The 15,127-nt window shown below is 38.6% G+C and overlaps 1 protein-coding gene across 1 annotated transcript; it reads left to right on the top strand.

Moving 5' to 3' along the window:
- Positions 1 to 201: 201 nt before the first annotated feature.
- On the top strand, positions 202 to 1,463 carry LOC132307810 (HVA22-like protein e). The gene is made up of 5 exons (XM_059805680.1): positions 202 to 374; positions 490 to 516; positions 641 to 763; positions 864 to 1,083; positions 1,186 to 1,463. Exons 1-5 carry the CDS (start codon positions 328 to 330, stop codon positions 1,204 to 1,206), a joined length of 438 nt encoding a protein of 145 aa, XP_059661663.1. The 5' UTR covers positions 202 to 327; the 3' UTR covers positions 1,207 to 1,463.
- The last annotated feature ends 13,664 nt before the right edge of the window (positions 1,464 to 15,127 follow it).

Genomic DNA, 15,127 nt, shown 5'->3' with positions numbered 1-15,127 from the left:
CAGGCGGTGCAAAGTTCAGAAACTTGCCCTAGACTTAACTTTGGCGGAATCTAATTAAGCACCAATTAATAGCACTAATCTTCAAAGTGCGATGAATCCTCATCTGGACAGTGCCAAACCGAGATAGAATCCGATACCATCACACACATTTCGCCACGTGTCCCCATCTATCTCCTATAAAAATACCCTGTCACCATCAATTTGTAGCCATCCAAAACAAATCTGAAACCATCTTCACTTTTCACTTTACCTTTGAAGTCTTCTTCTTTACTCGCAGTTTAATTCTCTTTCGTTGAACATCCAAAGAACAAGAAATTAAGGAGAACAATGGATCGCTTTTGGACTTTGATGTCTTTTCTTCACTCACTAGCTGGGTAATTTCAACATTACATGTTTTTCATTTTGTTCAAAATTCAATTTTCATTTTCAATTCTGTGCACTGAGTGGGTAATCTTTCTGATTTTGTTTCTCTGTTATCAATACATGCAGGCCTTTGATTATGCTACTCTACCCATTGTAAGTAAAAACACATTATATATACTTATATATTTGTGTTCTTATATATTTTCAGTTTTTTCTTTTGTTTTTCTGGGTTATTCATTGTATTGTGGGGATATATATATATAAAATTTGATTTTAGGTATGCTTCAGTGATGGCAATAGAGAGCACATCAAAAGTGGATGATGAGCAGTGGCTTGCTTATTGGATCTTATATTCATTTCTTTCTCTTATGGAGATGCTATTCCAACCCATTTTAGAATGGTAACCAAATTTTGCATAAATAAAGTTTTAACTAGTATAATAAATTAATTAACAAAGTACATTTTGGGTTTAATTTCTATGTATGAATTATATAATATAGGATACCAATATGGTATGATGTGAAGCTAGCATTGGTGGTATGGTTGGTTATGCCTCAATTCAGAGGGGCAGCTTTCATATATGAAAGGTTTGTGAGAGAGAAAATCAGGAAATATGGAAGACTAGGTGGTGGTGGTACTACTACTGGTCATCATCACAAGTCTTCTTCTCCCAATGTAAACCTCAAGAATAAGTTTGTAGACTTCATGGCCCACAAGAAAGTGAGTTATTATTAACAGTATCTCTTTGATTCTCAATAAAATCTATATGCGACTATTCTTTTATTAATTGAATAATTAATTGTGATTAATGTTGTTGCATAGGGAGAGCACGAGGATTCTTAAAGAAGAAAGGAGCTACCATTGGAAGACGCAGTTTTGAGCTGGTTTTAATTTGCTTGTTTCCATATCATTGCCTTTTGCTTTTAGTTTTGGAACTTTGGTGGTTGGGTTTGTTGTACCAATTTTCAAAAGATGCATATGGTGGTCTACATCTTTATACTTTGTACAAGCCATCCTTAAGACCAGTGTAACCTCTTATATCTTTAGGGTTCAATCACTAGTGTGAATTTGGAAATTCCAATACCGGAGTTATTGATCCATTTACTCTTCTTTTTGTTCGAGCAATTTAACCAATGACCCACCAATAGGCTATTAGCTTCCTCAGAAGTGTGGGTGAACAATTTGCAAAATGTGTGCGACTACTTATTCAAAACATAATGAGTTATTTGTCAATATTTTACATAAATTCCTTTTATATTTCATAATTTTACTTACATCTTCAAAGGTTTTGATTTATGTAGATTTTTCTGACTATTTTGCCATTTTAATGTTTGAAATGACTGCAAATATTTTTTAGGCAAAACATTTTATGGGCAAAACAATAAAAAGTCACTGGCATATGAGATAAGTGAAATTGTAAAACGTGATGGGTGTATGGGAAAATTGACAAATCTCAAAACTAATAATGGTAAGAGGCTGGATGGTAACGGAGGGGTGTATGGGAAAATTGACAAATCTATGGGGAAATTGACAAACCTCAAAACTAATATAATAAAAGGCTAAATGGTAACGGAGTAATTTGGATTGATATTATTTTTATAAATATAAACCTTCCATCAAGGTTGAAAATTAAGGAGGAGAGTAAAATATTTACATGGGCAATGAATCTTAGAGGACTTTATTTTACTTTTGTCCTAAACTATCTATACTTTAGGCCATGTTTGGGGACCTTTCAGTTTCTAAAATTTCTTTCACAGAATTGGTTTTGAATAATACATTTTGATAAAAGGAATTTGAAACAAAAAAGTTGTTTGGTGGGTAAATTTTTTAAAGCTCTTTTAACTATTAACATAAATTAACTTGACAATTATATCCTTAATAAATAATGAATAACAAAGAGTTAAATTGGAATGTATAAAGAAGGGAAGGAAAAAAAAAAAAAAATCATAATTAAAGTGGGTAAATTTTTTGAAGCTCTTTTAACTATTAACATAACTTAACTTGACAGTTATATCCTTAATAAAAAATGAATAGTAAAGAGTTGAATTGGAATGTAAAAAAAAAAAAAAAAAAAAAAAAAAAAAAAAAAAAACCCATAATTAAAGTGATAGAGTGAAATTGCCAATGGTGCAACAATGATTAATCGGTATAGTAAAGATTCGGGTATACAACTTTAACCCAACCCAATCTACATGCTAGAAGGTTGGTTGGTTTGTTTGTTTGTTTGTATTTTTTTTCTTTGACTACATTATAGAAGTTGAAAGAGATGGAAAAAGAAAATGAAAGAAAATGAAAATGAAAAAGAGAGATGACAACAAAAATATCCCATTTTTATTCTTATTTATAACTATAAATCAGTTTAATAACGGAACGGGTAGCATTCCAATATATATATATATATATATATATATATATATATATGTGGAGGGAAAAATTCCTCTCCAATAAAAGCCAGCCACGTAGCCACAACATAAGCTTTATTCCTCAATCTCTTTGTGGGTTACAAAAGCCTAACCCTGTTCAAGCCCAGATTAAATCACTAACAGCCCAAGATTGCCTTATTTGAATTTTCAGCCCGTTAATAAAAGTCAGTTGGACCAAGTTACATTCGGCCCAGATTTTTGTAGACAGAACTAGTCCTACCAAATAAATGATCCTTCATACAAAGAAGTTTTACACCAAGAGAAATCTGGCATGGAAAGGAGTATAGAAGGAAACAACATTATAGGAAAGAACATTGTATATGGAATGTATTAGAGGGCAAGCAATGCGAGTCCTATTATAATTCCAACACATTTTTGTATATAAATAGAGGCCTAGACTTCCAACAAAGATCATCGAGTAATACCCGCTTTTCTCTGAATTGTTCCTGTTGCTTATTATTTTATTTTGGGTGAGTTGTTCTATTTCTTTTTAATTCTTTTATAGAGAGAAATTTTGCACCTACACTTTGGCGCCATATGTGGGAAACGTATAGAAATATACTCCCATTATTGTTTCAAATTGTTTATATTACTACGATTTGGAATGTCAACCGGAGGATCTGTAGCAACGGCTGATCAACAGATGGAGTTGATGCAAAAGATGCGAGAAGAATTCTTGCACTAGTTCGAAACACTTCGTCAGGCGAACGAGGCCAGCGTAGCTCAGATTGCATTGCTTCAACAGCAAAATGATACCCTTCAAAAGGCGATGGCTCAGTTGGCACCACAACCACCACCAGGTGATATGGCAGCACCTCCCCCCAACCAAAATATTCCTCCAGTTAACGAGCCTCAAGCCAATGGGGCACGGCTTAATGAAGCTCGGCCTAACGAAGTTTAGCAAGAACAGAGGACAAGGACCGAGGTGGTCGCTTCGGATAATCTGCCTCATCGCACGCAGGACGAACAGGCCGAGTCCAACCATAAGTTTACGGTATGGTTTAATGGCATTTCGAATGGCGCAAGCGTACATGAGGCCTTTGACAAGAAAAGACTCTTGAGGATTCAGGTGCTCGCCGAGATGGCCAGAGAGCATAAGAACTCTCTAGTGAAGACTTCGTTCACTGATGATAAATACCTTGTTAACAGACCTAAGAAATTCACCATGCCTTTCTTTACTTAGTTCGATGGTACAGGAGATCCTTCTCGTCACCTTGACCACTATGCACAAAAAGATGGCTCTGGACGATCACAACGATCCATTCATGTGTAAGGTTTTTTTGACTAGTCTAACGGGAGCTGCATTGGAATGGTTCAGGAATAGGTCACACAAATCCATCCCAGACTACGAAACTTTGTGCACTATGTTTTTAGCACAATACTGCAGAAACAAAAAGCAGAAGAAGACCATCGCTAGTCTCTTCACCATAAGGCAAAAGAGAGGAGAAACGCTACAGGATTTCTTATCCAGATTTAACATAGAGGCCTCGAAAATAGGAGATTGTCATCCTGCGACTGCAATAGAAGCATTCAAGATCGGTATAATTTAGGGAACCAATTTCCATACCTCTCTTGTCAAATATTCCCCAATGCTAGGGCACAGATCTATATCCGACTTGAGGAGAATGTAGCCCACCGAGTACAACACGCCACCCTCGTTATAGTGGAGAATAAGCCTTGGGAAAAAGTTTCAAGTTCAAAAAGTCAAAAAAGCTAGTATGCTTCAGCACCGATCGCTTAGGTACCTGAGAAGAGGTAGAGGACAGATGAAAGGTTCACATTTCTTCGTACCACCTTGGCTCGGCTATTCCAAGAAAACAAGGTGAGATTCGCAGCCTCTCAGCTTATGAGGCAACCCTTGGAGCAAAGGGATAAGAGCAAGTACTGTGCCTACCATATGAATTATGGGCATACAACCAATGATTGCAGATCCCTTAGGCGGCAAGTGGAGAATATGATAGCCAGGGGTGAGTTGGCAGACTACCTCACACCAAAAGAGTACGTGAAGCCTCGGGAGGTCAATCCTCAGAAAGTGGAGGGTAATCAAGTAAAGGTCATTCATGCAATACATGGGAGATCAGAGGACGACCAAGAGTCAGAAGAAGTGTATCGATCCAGACTGAGTGTAGCCCACAAGCTAAGAAAATTATCCTCAGTGAATACTATCACTTCGGGCAGCATCAGTATTGGGTTCGGCGATAGGGATTTATCTAGAGTTCAACTTCCCTACGAGGATCTACTAGTCATCAGTCTTCTAGTGGCAAATTGCATGATCAAAAAGGTTTTGATGACCCAGGTAGTAGTGCCAATATTATCACAAAAGCAGTCTTTGAGCAGTTGGAGATCCCGTCATCATTAATTCGGCCTACCTCCAGTCCCTTAATGGGGTTTGATGGCACGAAGGTAGACCTTCTTGGGGTAATTGATTTATCTGTCACTGCAGCAAAAATGACATTGAAGGAAAACTTTGTTCTAACAGAAATCCATCCTTCTTACAATCTCATTATGGAAAGAGGTTGAATCCACCGAATGAACAGGGTTCCGTCTACCCTTCATCAGGTGATGTGATGCTTGTCTCCAGACGATAAGGAGGTTATTAATCTTTGGGGAGATTAGGTCGGTGCCAAAGAATGCTACATACTAACACTGAATGAAGCAAAGAAGATGATCAAGTAGTCCCAGTTAGTTGCGGCCCCAGAAAGTGTTTCCAAATAGCAATTACAGAGCCTTCTGCCCAAGCACTTGAAAGCGGAGGATGAAATTGAAGTTACAAAGCCTACCGAGGAATCCCTCGAGATTGTCGAAGTTATCCTTGGCGATCCCCAGAAAGTCACTTATATGGGTTCTTCCCCTACAGCCAAAGAGAAAGAAGCATTAGTTGATGTCATCCGAAGGAACGCAGATGTATTTGCCTGGGACCATTCTGACATGGTAGGAATCAGCCTGTCAATCTCATGCTACAGCCTGAAGGTGGATCTGGTGTTCAAACCAGTTAAGCAAAGATATAGAAGATTTGTTCCTAAGCGCAATCGAATCATTGCTTAAGAAGTAAACAAACTGCTTCAAGCAAGTTTCATCCGAGAAGTACACTATCCACAATGGCTCTCAAACGTGGTGGTAGTTCAGAAGAAGAATGGAAAATGGAGAGTGTGCATAGATTTTACCAATCTCAACAAGGCTTGCCCTAAGGACAACTTTCAATTACCTAAGATAGACCTGGTCGACGCTTCCACAGGCTATGAGAGACTCACATTCCTCGATGTGTATTCCGGGTATAATCAGATCCTAATGAATCCATAGGATGAAGAGAAAACCGCCTTCATAACAGGAAAAGGCACCTACTATTACAAAGTCATACCCTTCGGACTTAAGAATGCTGGGGTAACTTACCAACGCCTCGTTAACAAGATCTTCGACGAGATACTGGGAAAGATGATCGAAGCCTACATTGATGACATGGTGGTTAAAAGTGTAAAGAAGGAGGATTATCCCAAGCACATCCAGGAAGTTTTTTACACTTTGAGAAGGTATAATATGAAGCTAAATCCTTCCAAGTGTTCCTTTGCAGTCTTTTCATGGTAGTTTCTTGGCCACATTGTCAATAAAAGAGGAATAGAAGTAAGCCTGGCTCAGGCTCAAGCCCTTATACAAAATCAGAAATCGAAAACTCGCAGGGAAGTATAGGTCCTGAATGGCTGAATCGCAGCTCTTAGCCGTTTCATATCTCGATTATCAGATAAGTGCAAACCGTTCTTTGATGCAATAAGATCCAAGAACAATGATATATGTGGACTTCAACAGCAAGTGGCTCTCAATCAATTGGAGTGCTATATGGCTGAACCTCCAATTCTGTCTGCTCCAAAGCCTGGTGAAACTCTCATAATGTTTTTAGTAATCTCTAATATAGCTATAAGTGCCGTTTTGATTAGAAAAGAAGGAAAGAATCAGTACCCAGTCTTCTACACCAGTAAGACGATGACAAATGCTGAGACACGGTACAACAAAACAGAGAAGATCATACTTGCATTGGTGTATGCAAAGAGGAAGCTTCGGCACTATTTTGAGTCTCATAGCATCGTAGTCTTAACCAACTACCCCATGCGAGTTATTCTTTTCAAGCCAGACTTGTCTGGAAGAATACCTAAGTGGGCAATCGAACTCAGTTCCTTCGATATATCCTATGAGCTAAAGGTGTCACACAAAGGCCAGGCATTGGCTAACTTTCTCCTTGAGTATGAAGATAAGTCCGAAGAGCCAGACCCTTCTGAACCACAATGGGAGCTTCGGGCCGGAATCATCATCACAACCCCTAAAGGCACTAAGCTGCAGCAGTCAATCCGCTTGACTTTTCCTGCCACTAATAACGAAACCGAGTATGAGACTTTGCTCGCCGGGCTCCGGTTGGCAAACCAGCTCCAAGTAAGGCGTCTAAAGGTTTTTAGTGACTCCTAACTTATTGTGAATCAGGTGATAGGAAAATATCAACCCAAAGAAAAAAGAATGAAAGTATACAAGGAGGTTGTAGAGAGTGCTACACGTGGGTTCGATTAAATCAAATTCCGCCAAGTACCTCGTGAGAAGAACTCCGAAGCAAATCAACTGGCCACAACGGCATATTCCTCAGACGAAGATTTGGTCTGGATAGTGCTGATAGACATCTTGTACGAACCTAGTATAAGTCCTCGGTAGGATATAATGGTGATCATAGATATTCCACGAGAATCATGCTGGATGGATTTGCTGGAAGCTTACCCAAGCATGGAACTCTTTTGAACCAGAAAACCGAGGCAAAGAAACTTAGGTTCACCGCAACCAAATATTTTATTATCAATAATCAGTTGTATCGGAAGTCATTTTCAGGTCCTTACTTGAAGTGCTTAAGCCCCACTGAGGCCCTCGTAATATTAAAGCAAATTCATAACGGGGATTGTGTCAACCACTCCGGCGGCGGATCCTTGGCGCATAAAGTCTTAACTCAAGGTTACTTCTGGCAATACCTGGCTCGGAATGCTAAAGAATATGCCAGGAGATGCGACAAATGCCAGCGACATGGCCTAATGAAACATCAGCCCGCTGAGGATTTGCACGCAATGGCGAATCCATGGCCATTCGCACAATGGGGGATTGATATGGTCGGAGCTTTGCCCAAAGCTGTGGAGCAAAAAGAATACGTGTTACTAGCCACAGATTATTTCACGAAATGGGTAGAGGCAGAGGCTTACTCAAGTGTGACCCATGAACAAGTGAAGAGTTTTATATGGAACAATATCATCTGCCGATTCAGAGTCCTGATGGTTATCATGTTGGACAACTGTAAGAACTTGGACAACAAAAACACAAGAAAGTATTCGCCGAATCTGGCAGAAATTAGTTGCAGTTAGTCATCCACAAGGAAATGGGCAGGCTGAAATAACTAACCAAACCATCTTCAGTTGTCTCAAGAAAAAGTTGGAGAAGGTCAAATCAACGTGGTACGAGAATCTACCTCAGGTACTTTGGGCATATCAAACCACCTCACGTCGGCCAATGGGGGAAAGCCCCTTTGCAATGGCCTATGGGTCTGAAGTTGTCATCTCTACGGAATCAGCAGTGTCTACTCTTCGGACACATTTATTGATCGAGGGGAACAATGATCAACAGCTTGAGCATAGCCTCGACCTCTTGGAAAAAAAGAGGGATGTTGCAGCAGTTAGGCTCGCTTCGTACCAACAATAGTTGCGTAACGGTTATAACAAGAGCGTCAGGTTCAGAAGTTTTGTGGTAGGCAATTGGGTGCAGAAGCAGGAAATAGCCTATGTAAAGAAGTTACAACCCAATTGGACCGGACCCTATAGAGTCATAGAAGTGGTAGGGAAAGGCGCCTACCGGTTAGCCGAAGCTGATGGGCGTCCAATTGCACGTCCATGGAATGCAATACACCTCAAAAGGTACTATCATTAGACAATATAGTCCACTTATTTTTCTTTTTTCAAATAGACAACATATTTGTCTCTATACAAATAAGGTTGCTTATGGCCCATATAATAAACTTTCATATTATCAAGTAATCAATCTCATGAGTGATCGCTTTTGACACATATGTTAATATTCGGTGCAGGATACTATTTCACTTCATGTTTATATAGTTTTTCTTTCTTTTCGTAAAAAGGGGCAAGACTAGTATCCTATTAGTACCCTACTATGTATTAATGTTACGACATGAAGAAAAAAATAAGAAGAAGAAAAGACAAAAACAGGCACAAAGTCAACGATTGTTTGTTTATGGAAACTATCAATTGTTTGTTTGTGGAAACTATCTTCAATTGGACGCAATAGTTGTTCATTTTTCAAACTACTTTGAGTTTTTACGCAGCAACTTACTCTTACTGTTGTCCCACACCAATAAAAAATACCTTTATATATTCCTTTATTTAGAGAAATATTAAAATATTAGAGTGCATTGCAAAGAGGGCCCGCTGGTAACAGAAATGGCCCAGCCCAAATGGTATTCAAAGCCTTGATATTAGCGGGCATTCTTTGCAATAATTCTTTTTAAGCCTAAATTCCTGGCCTACAATGCAAACTCTATTTTCTGTCCCACATCGACTAGAAATACAAAGGGTGTATAGTTAATATAGTTGTGGAAAACCACGTCTGGTTGCTACGAAGAGAGTCTCTGTGAAAGATAGTCTCCCAAGCAAACGCATGGGAGACTTCCCAGTCACAGTTACTCTTTTTCGTGGCCTCAAATCACTTTTGAATCTTGGGCTTGCCTTGCATGCGTGGTGTCTTTTCCTCTCAGGCTCATAACCGAGGAATATATCGCCTCGAACCCCAATAGTCCAGCACAATACAATTCCTCTCAGGCTTATAGCTGAGGAATATATCGCCTCGGACCCCAAGAGTCCGGCACAATGCAATTCCTCTCAGGCTCATAGCTGAAGAATATATCGCCTCGGACCCCAAGAGTCCGGCACAATGGAATTCCTCTCAGGCTTATAGCTGAGGAATATATCGCCTCGTACCCCAAGAGTTCGGCAGAATGCAATTCCTCTCAGGCTCATAGCCGAGGAATATATCGCCTCGGACCCCAAGAGTCCGGCACAATACAATTTTTCTCAGGCTCATAGCCGAGGAATATATCGCCTCGGACCCCAAGAGTCCGGCATAATACAATTCCTCTCAGGCTCATAGCCGAGAAATATAAGCCTCGGACCCCAAGAGTCTGGCACAATATAATTCCTCCCAGGCTTATAGCCGAGGAATATACCACTTCGGACTTTTCGTGTCTGAAGTTACATCAATAAGGATTGAACTTAAGTGGGGGCAAATATTCCTCATGATTGTCACACCTGTAGGCCACTATACCTAGCCCAATATTAATGTTCAACCCATAAAAAGTTTTGTCCCACATCGAAATAGTACACGGAAAAATAAGTGTGGATATACCCATTCCATATAAGTAAATGGCAAGAAGGGTTCCCTTGACGGTTATATCACTAGATGGAAAAATAATCTTCAGATAGTAACCGAACTGTCATAGGAATCCCCTTCTTACCACTTATCCTGTTTTGCTTCGGACCATAAGAAGTTTGAAGTCCTTAGGCAGTGAATCTTCCTCAAAAATACGGAAACATTGCTACTTAGTAATTGTATGCAATTCAAAAGCATTCATAGACATGCAAATCACATAAAAATAAGTTTAATCATTACAGCCCCAGAGCAAAAATATACTGCCTCAAAGTGCATTGTTTCAAAATAAAAAATTACACAACTCTACTTCTTTTTGGGGTTAAAAGAAGCAGAGTCGAAAACATCCACCACGATTGGATGGCTTGGAGCTACTGGAACTGGAAAGCTTGATGCTGGAGGATCCCCTTGATGAGACTTTACTATCTCAGTGAATAGCACCTCAACCTCCTAGGCCTTCGGACCCATATCATAAGGGAAATATACCCCCATGTTAGCATTAAAAGCCTCGGGTCCTTCTGTTTGTCACCTCAGCCTTGGTTGAAGCCGAACCAAAAAGCCTTAGCACTTGATAGTTGCACCAAGGAAGAATAGCGTTCCTGCATTTGCTTTCTAGTAGTTGTGCAGGTATTAACCACATCCCTCCATCGAAGGTTCTCAGCCTCCAATTCCTTCATCTTAGTTTCAGCGGATGCAAGTTGACTCTTGTATGTATCTCTGGCATTGTAAGCCATCTTTGCATCCTTGAGCGAATGTGAGAATTTCTTCTCCGTAGTCTCTAGCTCCTTCTCCATTTTCTGAATAAAGATTGACTGGGCTTCAGCAGTGGCACACAAGGCCATAGTGTGATACATGTTCTGCACAATCATTAATGAAGTAAATAGAGTGAAGGGAAAGTTAAGTAAATATCAAAAAGGAGGGAAAATGCAAACCTCGATAGCACGAACAGGGACAGAGGGAAGTAGTTAGTCCAGCCCCATATTACCAATAATTTCCTCATCCTTGGGTAACCACATTCCCCTAGCTACTGCTAAAACATCAGAAGGGTCAGTGACTACAGAATCTCCAGAATGAAGAATTGACTTGTCAGCTCTGGAAAAGATGGGCCTCCAAGGTTCTCCAGCTTCAACTAAGATGTAATCCCTAACCTCAGCCTCAGGGCCAGCTTCATTAGCCTTCTTCCCTTTACTTTTGGGAACATTTTTACCCTTGCTGGTAGAAGGAGGATTCTGCCTTGTCTTCTCCAGAAGAGGTTCATCAACCTCCTTCTCATGCTCAGTAGAACAGATAACAACAAGAGGATGATCATTCGCTGCTTTCTTCTTAAGAGCTTCAACTCTTTTCTTCTCCTCGTTAGTAAGAGGGAAACAGTCAAAAGAAGGAAGGCTACTACAGCACTGGAAGCGATTTCTTTTAAGTTGGATGAAGAGAGCAATTCCTCAACGGATGGGGGATCACTCCAAACCTATCCTTCAAGAAAGGAGAGCCTATTCTTAGCTGCTGAGGAGGGGAAGGTCACTGAAAAAATACCAAGAAATTCATTAGTATGACGAAAGAGTAAGGCTCGACATAGGAAACAACCAGAGCACTTGTCATGAAGGGGTGGGAAATATTCTATACCTAACTTTCCAAATTTGCGTGGGATTGGAAGTTTGCTCGACTGAGACATAGCCCAATTCCCTTTAACAATTATCATCCGCTCTTTCCATTTTTTCTCAGAATTAGGAAGGTCTATACATATCCTCTGTTAAAGAGAGGAAGTAAAATAAAAACGGCCAAGCTCGGTCCCATGCCTAGAGATGGTGTAGGTAATTAACAGGTTAGCAAGACTCAAGTCTCTTCTCTAACCTTTGGCGGACCAAAAGTGCCGAGACTATCCGAAGAAAGTTAAGGTTTACTTGAAGAGGGGCAAGATCTAACTTATTGAAGGCTAAGTGATAAAAGGGGTGAAGAGGAAATTGAAGAGCATTTAGGTGCCCTACTGATAAGAGCAATTCTTTTTCTCCGACGCCTTCGTCGGAACAAAAATCAGCACCCTTTGGGTATTCGACAATTTTTACCCCCTAGGGAATCTCAAATTCCTTCATTACGGAGTCAATGGTAAACTTGATACGCCGAATAGACAAAATCATCTTTCTTTCTTCTTTTGTGAAAACACTATCGACCCTGAAGTAGATACTCCGCTTGGGGTGAAGAATCATCCAACTGAATGACCGAGTCATTTGCAGATTCGAGGAGTTTAGAAATCCTAGGAGGAGGAATTCTAAGAAGAGTGGGCAATGATGAGGGTGTGGATTCAGAATCCATAATTTCTATATAACTATGAGTGGATGAAGTGTTCACAATGCGAAGGAAATCAGAAAAGTGGACGAGCGACTAACCTGGAATCGCGTTAAAGCAATGAGCATAATGAACGTAGTGAGCCAAAAGCAAGTTGCGAAGAAGCCCTTTGGTCAGAATGTCAATAGTCGTTCCTCGAAACTGCCTCTTACAAAATTGGCAACCATACAACTTCAATTCCCTTCTAATTAGGAGCCGTAGTCCAATTAAAAAGGGAATTGGGGGTAAAGTGTGGAGGGAAAAATTCCCCTCTAATAAAAGCCAGCCATATAACCACAACATAAGCTTTATTCCTTAATCTCTTGGTGGGTTACAAAAGCCTAACCCTGTTTAAGCCCAGATTAAATCACTAACAGCCCAAGATTGCCTTATTTGAACTTCCAGTCCGCTAATAAAGTCAGTTGGACCAAGTTACATTTGGCCCAGATTTGTTTATAGACGGAACCAGTCCTACCAAATAAAGGATCCTTCTTACAAGGAAGTTTTACAACAAGAGAAATCTAGCATGGAAAGGAGTATAGAAGGAAACAACATTATAGGAAAGAACATTGTATATGGAATGTATTAGAGGGCAAGTAATGCGAGTCCTACTATAATTCCACCACATTTTTGTATATAAATGAGGCATAGACCTCCAATAAAGACCATAAAGCAATATACACTTTTCTCTGAATTGTTCTTGTTACTTATTATTTTATTTTGGGTGAGTTGTTCTATTTCTTTCTAATTCTTTTATAGAGAAATTTTGCACCTACAATATATATATATATATATATATATATATATATATATATATATATTTAAAAAAAGAAAAGTTGTTTAAAATTTTACATAGGGTTGAATTTTGGATGAGAGTTTATAAATCTTAGAACTCTTCAGACTTTGAAGTCAAATAAGAGTCAATAGTAATTTTTTCTGCAATTGTTCAATCTCTTTGAACGGACGAAAAAGATGATACAGAAAGAGAAAGATAAAATTTTTATATTTATTAGTTAAAAAAAAATAAGTTGTTTGTAGGAAGTCGATTAGGAAACATCTTTTATTAGTTTTGGTCAATCGGGCTTCTAAACTAGTAAAACTTTTTAAAAGTCCGTTTTTAAAAAATTTACCAAACACTCTTTATTATTGGCAAATGACTTTTTGAACTTTGAAGCCCGTTTTGAGGCTACAGGAAGCCCAGCCAAGGCCCTTAATTTACAGTTGGATCAGTTTAATAAGAAGCAGCCTAACTGAATGATATGAATGGGCCGGGCCGCATCAAATCATAAATTTAGTTGGACCAACTCCACTAGATAGGATCATAGGAGGAGCCAACTTCTTCTAAATTTGTGTATTTATTTTTTGGATTTGAATATCATAAATCTATTTCATCATTTAACAGAAACTTGAAGGACACAGAGTCAAGTTATCATAAATATATTACATGCTTGATTTTAGCAGGTAATGTTATGTCACACCAAAGTAGGTCTTGGTTTTAAAATTTTTCAATAGTTGTTTTCTTTTCCCTAATTATTTTTTTGGTAGTTGTACCTAGTTGAAAAATTCCCCAGTTGAAACTTGAACACCTTGAATTTTTTTTGGAGAAGGTGATCTTCATTCTTGAATTATTAATTGCTGTAAATGAGTGGAATTGCTTTCTTCTGTACCAAAAAATTATGTTGAAAGTTTCCCACAGATTTGCACAATTGCACTACCAATAATGCACTAGTTTTAAAATTCTGAAATAATAATAATAATAATAATAATAACAATAATATATATATATATATATATATATATATATATGTTGGCACCAATAATATCAATAATGCACCAGTTGTTAAAACAGTTTTGATACAAAATGGTTAATAATTTGATTTTGGTCATACATTTTGGTATAAGAATGCAACAAAATCAGGGTGTTTAACATGAATTAATTTATTAAATGACAAGGGATCAATTATTTAAAATTGTATAAGAGTGGATCAAGTAGCCACAATTTGGACGCCAACCAATACCAAACAGCCCCCCAGTCTCCTCTTCAACTACACTTCTTGACTGTAAATGTTTTGGTGCCATGGCCAACCTACCACCATCCATGTAACAATAGTAAAACATTCCAATAAACAATCCTAAAAAAAAAGTCTCTTTCTCTATATACATTCACACATATATTTATGTATATACCTTAGTGTATGAATGGATTCCAATCACCCATCCCTTTTGCTTGTACGTCTTTTGTTTTTTTTGGTAAGTTTGTCCATATTTTCTTAACCAAAACATATGATTGGCATTTTATTTTCTGCCCTAACTCCCACATATATATAACACTTCTCACCCCATTCTCAATACCATACTATTGTTAGCTTCAAGACAACCAGACATCAATAGAATACTCCTGCATTACAGGTATTTTCTATGTCACTTGTAATAATATTTGTGTCTTCAGTTTCTCAGGAAAATCACGTGTGTCATCTATAACTCATGAAACGTTGTACTATTAAGTACCAGATTTGCATGAACCAAACACTTACTTTCTTCCTTTTGTATGACTTGGTTTTTGCAGAGTGAAG

The sequence above is a fragment of the Cornus florida genome, unplaced genomic scaffold, assembly GCF_030987335.1.
Source record: "Cornus florida cultivar Cherokee Brave unplaced genomic scaffold, ASM3098733v1 CherokeeBrave_3.0.0_Hap2_Chr05, whole genome shotgun sequence".
Taxonomy (NCBI): Eukaryota; Viridiplantae; Streptophyta; class Magnoliopsida; order Cornales; family Cornaceae; genus Cornus; species Cornus florida.
The sequence above is the reverse complement of the archived record's forward strand: the minus strand, read 5'-3'. Positions and strand labels throughout refer to the sequence as shown.